Raw genomic sequence first — 7,498 nt, forward strand, 5'->3', positions numbered from 1 at the left:
AAATCTTAAACTACATTTGATAAAATCTTTTGATGTCCACTGGGGGAGAGTGAGGGAGGGAGAGGGAGAGAGATTCCCTGACTTTTTTGGCGGGTAAATCCGCAAATCTTGCTGATAATAAAATAATCAACAACTTTTCTGTTGACAAAAAGTAATTTTAGAAATAATTTCATAAATAGTCACAAAAATAACCATTTTATAAATAATAAATTTGTCAATAAACTATAATTTAGATGACATAGTCTCCTTATTTTTGTTATTAAAAACTAAAATATTTATCATTTTAATTAATTTATATTTATTATCAACATAATCATTTAGTAAATAAAAGATTAAATTAATAGACGCGTTTGGGTTTAATGTCAATTTATTTACTAAGAGAGACTAAATAGAATAATCAACTTAGTTGATTTAGTGATTAATTTACTAATATGCTCAAATAAGTATTGAAAATCCAATCCCACTTAGATGAGTAATAAAATTAAAAAAAATATATATAAAAAACATGGAAAGAAAAGAATAAAGTCCTTAAAATTTTCCCGCTATACCTTTTGTCCATGCCTCCATGCATTTTTCACTGCATAAAATTTCGTGTATGATATTTTTTTTTTTCCGGTAGAGAAGTCAGAAACAGATAAATTGTTTGGAAGAAATGATATTAAGCTTTTACAAAACCAAATTTTTTTTGTTTATTTATTTATTAAATTATTTTGAACTTAATCCAGTATTAAACCTTTTAAAAATCAGCAATTAGTGTTGTCTTTTGAGGTATTCCATTGTCACATGCATGCTAAAAGACACAACCAAAAAAGGGACAAAGGAACTCACTTTTTAAGGATTTGGTGTCACCCTCCACACACTCACTACTAAAGTAAAAATTTTTGGGGGGTAAAAGATCCCCATCCTTCAATAGTTCAATCAATGCTTTTTAGTTTTTATTTCCAAAAAAGATAAAAATAAAAAAAATGATGGGTCCCTTTTCTCTTTATTGCAGTGTGGATGTCAAATTGGGTACTCATTTTCCTTTCTCCATGGGTTGGTTGTAGTAACAATGGTGCTGTGTCCTGTGCTTCAATTCTGAAGCCTTAAAGTTCCAATCTTTTCGTGCCATGCTCTCATTTCTGCTTCAAAAGTTTGATACTTGAAGGTAGTGGCGTGCTAGAACCTACATTGTGTTTTAGGAAGTGTTTTTTGGTGTTTTTTTTTTTGGGTAAAAAATGTTGTGTTTTTGGTTATCAGATCTCTGAAAGTTTACTCATTTTTGTTTCTATTCATTTCAGTACATTGATGCCGTTCTAGCTTCTTCTGTGCAGTGAATAGTTGCAAACTTGAGTCTGCTAAAGCTAGCTGCACTTCATTTATGAATTCTTGCTTAGGAGGACAAGGATTCTGGAGCTTCTGCTTCTCGTGTGGTGGTTTTAGCATGTAAAGTTTCTAACTTGGTGAAGCATTTCTTCTTGGGATTTTTTTTAAAGCTTTTTATATTGCATTTTTAGTATCTAGTTTGGGTTTTTCTTCTTTCATGTAATGCTGTCTTTCTTTGCTTCCTGAAGGGTTAGATACTACTTGTGGTGTTGAAGAATGCTCTTGGGGTGTTTTTGATTCTTACTGTAACTAAGTCCTTTAAAGTAAGGGCTCAAAACTCTTCCTTTTTTTGGAGATTGTAAATTGACGCTTTCTTTTACAAGAATTATAGAAAGGGTGTATCTTGGAATCTACTTTGTACTACTTGGTTGTTGGTAGTGGGTCTGAAACTCTGAATTCTGAAAGCTAGTGGCTACCCTTTGTGTCTTAAACTTGAGTGTGAACTATACACACATAACCAAAAGGTTTAAGTGTTTATAGAAATGAACATGATGAAGCTCTTTAGCCTTGTAGTGTTGTCCTTATCTTTCTTCACAGTTATGGGGCAACTACCTTCCCAGGACATTTTGGCATTGTTGGAGTTCAAGAAAGGCATCAAGCATGACCCTACTGGTTATGTTCTCAATTCATGGAATGAGGAATCCATTGACTTTGATGGATGCCCTTCTTCATGGAATGGAGTTCTTTGTAATGCTGGTAATGTTGCTGGGGTTGTGCTTGATAATCTAGGTCTCTCTGCTGATGCTGACTTGAGTGTATTTTCAAACCTCACAAAGCTTGTTAGGCTCTCCATGTCCAATAACTCGATTTCAGGAAAACTACCTGGCAACATTGGTGATTTAAAAAGCCTTGAGTTTCTGGATATCTCCAATAACCTCTTTTCTTCGTCGTTGCCATCAGGAGTTGGCAGCTTAGGTAGCTTGCAGAATCTGTCCTTGGCTGGGAATAACTTCTCTGGCCGGATACCTGACTCGATTTCGGCAATGGCTTCCCTCCAGTCTTTGGACCTGAGCCGCAACTCCTTTTCTGGAGTGCTGCCAGTATCTTTGACTAAGCTGGCTAACTTGGTATCTCTTAACTTGTCTCATAATGGCTTCACTGGGAAAATTCCCAAAGGTTTTGAGCAGATGTCCACTCTTGAAAACCTTGACTTGCATGCCAATCTGCTTGATGGTCATTTAGATGTTGAATTTATGCTTTTATCAAGTGCCAGCTATGTTGATTTCAGTGAGAATATGCTAGAGAGTGATAATTCTGAGAAGTTTCTACAACGGATATCTGAAAGTATTAAGCATTTGAATCTAAGCCACAACCGGTTTACTGGATCACTGGATGGTGGAGCCGAGCTACCGGTTTTCGAAAATGTGAAGGTGTTGGACCTCAGCTACAATCAATTGGATGGAGAATTGCCTGGATTTGATTTTGTTTATGATCTTGAGGTCCTTAAGCTTAGCAACAACCGATTTTCAGGATTTATTCCTATTGGCCTTCTAAAGGGAGACTCTTTGGTTTTAACTGAACTGGATTTGAGTGCCAACAATCTCACAGGTATATATAGCTAGTTCCAATTTCTCATTTTCTTAGAATAACAAATGTGTCTTATTCTACTAGTCGAATTGGACTTTTGTGACATAGTGAGATCTTATGTTGAATCAAATTGTCTTTCAGGGACACTGAGTATAATTACATCAACTACACTGCACTATCTTAATCTCTCATCAAATGGCTTCAGTGGCGAGCTGCCCTTGCTGACTGGAAGCTGTGCTATACTCGATCTGTCGAAGAACAGATTAGAAGGAAATTTAACCAGGATGTTGAAATGGGGGAATCTAGAATTTCTTGATCTCAGTGGAAACCGTTTGACAGGGAACATACCTGAGGCAACTCCTCAATTTTTGCGGTTAAATTATTTGAATCTGTCCAGCAATTCTCTTAGCAGCTCCCTTCCAAGAGTATTAACTAAATATCCAAAGCTTAGAGTGCTTGATATTAGTTCAAACCAAATCAATGGACAACTTGAAGCCGAATTGCTTGCAATGCCAACTTTGCAAGAGCTCCATCTTGAAAATAATATGATCACTGGTGGTGTTAGTTTCTCATCTTCTCCTGGTCAATCAGATCTTCAGATTCTTGATCTCTCTCATAACAAGTTTAATGGCTATTTTCCCGACGAGTTTTGGTCTCTAAATGGCCTCGAAGTGCTCAATATTGCCGGAAATAACTTTTCTGGTTCTCTTCCAACTGCAATTGCTGACATGAGTTCACTATACTCCTTGGATATATCAGAAAATCATTTTACTGGGCCTCTGCCAAATAACATCCCAAAGGAGCTCACAAACTTCAATGCTTCACTGAATGATTTTTCTGGAGTTGTTCCGGAAAGTCTTAGGAAATTCCCTAATTCATCTTTCTTTCCTGGGAATTCCAAGTTACATCTTCCTACTAGCCTTCCTGGATCAACCACTCCACCAGCTGAAAGTTCCAAGAAGAAGTCCATGAGCACCATTGTTAAAGTAATAATCATAGTGTCATGTGTTGTTGCTATCTTCATATTAGTCTTGCTTGCAGTCTTCATACTCTACATCCGTAAGGCAAGATCTCCACCGGAATATGAAACAAGTAAGGATATCCATGCTCGTCCACAGCCAGTCAGCTTGGCTCCGGTTCGTGCCACAGACAGGGGTGGTCCTTTGGTTGTATCAGCCGAGGACCTTGTGACATCCCGGAAAGAATCACCATCAGAGATAATCAGCCCGGATGAAAAATTGGCAGCAGTAACCGGGTTCTCCCCCTCAAAACAAAGCCACTTTTCCTGGTCACCAGAGTCAGGTGATTCATATACTGCTGAAAATCTTGCAAGACTAGATACAAGATCACCAGATAGGTTGGTTGGAGAGCTGCATTTTCTTGATGATACAATATCTTTGACACCTGAAGAGCTCTCTCGGGCCCCGGCTGAAGTTTTGGGGAGGAGCAGTCATGGAACTTCTTACAAGGCAACTTTGGAGAATGGCTTGTTCTTGAGAGTGAAGTGGCTAAGAGAAGGAGTGGCAAAACAGAGAAAAGAGTTTGTTAGAGAGATAAAGAAATTTGCAAACATAAGGCATCCAAATGTTGTGGGATTGAGAGGATACTATTGGGGTCCTACCCAGCACGAGAAACTCATTCTTTCGGATTACATCTCTCCGGGAAGCCTTGCAAGTTTTCTTTATGGTAATATGTTGACATTCCTATATTATAATCTGGCCACGAATATCATACTTAATGTGCAATTCATTGACCTTTCTAAATTGTCTTTTGAAGTTCTTGGATGTGTATTGTGTATACCATCCTCAATACAGCTACTAATTTACTTAATTTCAACACACACAAAACAAAACTTTATTATCAAATTTATAATAATCATTAGCCTGATTCTTTCAACTTAGAAATACAGTATAAAGGAAAAATCTTGTTTCAATCAAGTTTTATATGTATCTGTTATATGTGCATGGATGTGCATGAATTCTATTCCATACCATATTTTACTGATGCAATGAATAAATGTTTCTGAATTGTCTCCACTATATCCACTGGAGTTGTTTATCAATCTAAAATATTTGAAGCTTTAACTTGATAATTAAATGCTCAGATCGACCAGGAAGAAAAGGTCCACCATTAACTTGGGTGCAAAGGCTCAAGATTGCAGTTGATGTAGCCCGTGGTTTGAACTATCTCCATTTTGATCGCGCCGTTCCTCACGGGAACCTAAAAGCCACAAATGTGTTGTTAGATACTGGTGATATGAATGCTCGTGTAGCTGATTATTGCCTTCACCGGCTTATGACACAGGCTGGTACTGTTGAACAGATTCTTGATGCTGGTGTCTTAGGCTACCGTGCACCTGAGTTAGCTGCTTCCAAGAAGCCAATTCCATCCTTCAAATCAGATGTTTATGCTTTTGGAGTGATACTCTTGGAACTTCTAACTGGAAGGTGTGCTGGTGATGTGATTTCTGGTGAGGAGGGAGGTGTTGATTTGACAGAATGGGTGAGGTTGCGTGTGTCCGAAGGTCGAGGCTCGGATTGTTTTGATGCTACCTTGATGCCGGAACTGAGCAATCCGGTTGTGGAAAAGGGAATGAAGGAGGTCCTTGGAATAGCTATCAGATGCATCCGATCTGTTTCGGAGAGGCCAGGCATCAAGACTATATATGAAGAGCTTTCTGCTATATAAGTCTTGTGATGCTGACATCTTGAACTTTGACATATTATGGGAGTATTAATGTCTCATTGGTATCCCATTTTTGTTCAGAGTTTGAAAGTTCTTTAACTTGTTTGTATTAACCATTTTTTTAGCTGTAAAAAATGGGCTCATATGACAAATAGCATGTATTTGCTGCTACATGATGGGTTATGAATGACCGTCTGATTTTGTCTAGAAAATTGGGATTATGCTATGAATGATCATGTTTACAAGTACTATATATGTAGGCAGTGTACAAATTGGCCCTTTTAATGGTTAGCACTTAGCAGGTCCTTTTTTTTTCAGTTAATTTTTACACTTGTATTAAGTATGTGTAAATTGTTTTGTCCTTCTTTGTTGATTTGATTTTTGGATTTCCAAAGGAGGAAAAATACTTAGTAAGGGGACTGAGAAGTGTGAGCTAATTGAAAGCACTATAAGTCTATAACTCATACAAGGCCAAATTCAGGTGTCTGCAGAAAGTTGGGTGCCACCAATGAATAAGATGTTTCTGTATGCACGACATTGTCCTTCGAACTTTATCTACAAAATGACGTTAAGGATTTATTTGTCTTTTGAACTTTATTTCCCTTTCAGCGTAGCACCATAACGGACACCTAGACACCGTTTCAGCCATGTCAGCCAGTTCCGTTTGGTGTATGAGGGACAAATAGACGGAAGGACTAAATTGTCCTCCGTTTGTTAAAGTCAGGAACTTTTTTGTATTTAAATTTTGTTAGGGATGTATTTGTCAAAAATTTAAAAAATCAGGAATCTATCTATCTTTTTCTCTAATAATAAATTAACCTTTTTTTTTTCCAATATACTTTCTTTCAACAACAAACACAGAAAGAGTCTCAAAGCTACGATTTTTTTCTTCTTTTTCTTGTCCTGTGAGGTGTTCACCGCTGCCTGATGCCACCGCTCTCCGCCGCATTTGCCACCACTTCTTTCTTCCTCCATCGCCGATAGCTCTCTGCTCTCCGCCACCTACAGAGCTCTGCCGCCACTTGAAGCTTTCCGCGTTCTGCCGTCTGCACCCTATCTCCAGCCATCACTTTCTCCCTGTTCTCCGCCGCCAACAGAACCCTAACACTATCGAGGTCAGGTGCGTCATCATCCTAATTGATTTAATCATCCACAAATTCCTCTTATTTTCTCTTTGGTTTCATTCAATTGGTTGATGCTATGGGTTTTCAGAAGCGAGTTTCTCTTAATTGAATTGATTATTTACTTTAGGGTTTTCAAAGTTTGGATTTTTACTCTTCTCTTTCTTCGGGGTTCCCTTTCAGCAAGTCAAAATAGAACAGAATAAAATAGAAACGAGAAGGTTAACGATCCTCGGCTAAATGGGGGATCGAGAAGAAGAAGAAGAAGGAAGAAGGAGAGTGGTGTTTGTGACAGTTGGAACCACTCGTTTTGATGCTCTTGTGAGTGCAGTTGATTCAGAAAATGTCAGAAAAGTTTTGGCAGCTAAAGGCTATACCCATCTTCTCATTCAATTGGGTCGTGGATCCTATCTTCCTACTAAGGTTGTAACCACTGCTTCTCAAATATCTTCATTTCTTAGCCCAAATTTGATGTTATTTATATTAGAGATTAGAGATATTGTTGTTTGTGTTAGGTAGTTGGAAATTAGTTGCTAGTTAGTTATGTTAGTTACTCTTTTCATTGGTCAATATAAGGCCCTCATATTTTACTTGTACATACTCACTTTTCCACATCCTATGTCAATATACATTTCCCGTTTGTAAAACAAATCTCTCAACTTTTTCTCTTTTTGTGATAACATGAACTAAGATTAAATTCAAGTGAAAGTTTTTTTTTTCCTTGATGTTTTTAGCCAAAATGTGCTATTTTATTAAGGTTGAAAGAGATTCCTAAAACAATTTGATATATGGAGAAGTTT

General features: G+C 37.5%; 2 protein-coding genes across 7 annotated transcripts in view; both read left to right on the top strand.

Moving 5' to 3' along the window:
* Window positions 1-969: 969 nt before the first annotated feature.
* LOC107483238 (LRR receptor-like serine/threonine-protein kinase GHR1) lies at window positions 970-6,096 on the top strand. 4 transcript variants are annotated; one of them, XM_016103860.3, is made up of 5 exons: window positions 970-1,147; window positions 1,281-1,425; window positions 1,554-2,913; window positions 3,034-4,578; window positions 4,997-6,096. In XM_016103860.3, exons 3-5 carry the CDS (start codon window positions 1,848-1,850, stop codon window positions 5,578-5,580), a joined length of 3,195 nt encoding a protein of 1,064 aa, XP_015959346.1. In that variant the 5' UTR covers window positions 970-1,147; window positions 1,281-1,425; window positions 1,554-1,847; the 3' UTR covers window positions 5,581-6,096. The 4 variants fall into 4 exon arrangements, with proteins under 4 accessions (XP_015959346.1, XP_020995684.1, XP_015959345.1 ...); XM_021140025.2 differs by having other exon boundaries at window positions 1,300-1,425; XM_016103859.3 differs by having other exon boundaries at window positions 1,314-1,425.
* Window positions 6,097-6,421: 325 nt separating this feature from the next.
* LOC107483239 (uncharacterized) overlaps window positions 6,422-7,498 on the top strand; it is a 2,581-nt gene continuing 1,504 nt past the window's right edge. Inside the window, exons 1-2 of one of the 3 annotated variants that reach the window (XM_016103862.3) lie at window positions 6,422-6,697; window positions 6,829-7,121. In XM_016103862.3, the coding sequence (XP_015959348.1) occupies window positions 6,939-7,121 (183 nt within the window). In that variant the 5' untranslated portion in view covers window positions 6,422-6,697; window positions 6,829-6,938. The remainder of the gene's footprint in view (window positions 6,698-6,828; window positions 7,122-7,498) is intronic. The other 2 variants (XM_016103861.3, XM_016103863.3) reach the window with 2 other exon arrangements.

Source organism: Arachis duranensis, chromosome 4 (genome assembly GCF_000817695.3).
Source record: "Arachis duranensis cultivar V14167 chromosome 4, aradu.V14167.gnm2.J7QH, whole genome shotgun sequence".
NCBI classification, from domain to species: domain Eukaryota; kingdom Viridiplantae; phylum Streptophyta; class Magnoliopsida; order Fabales; family Fabaceae; genus Arachis; species Arachis duranensis.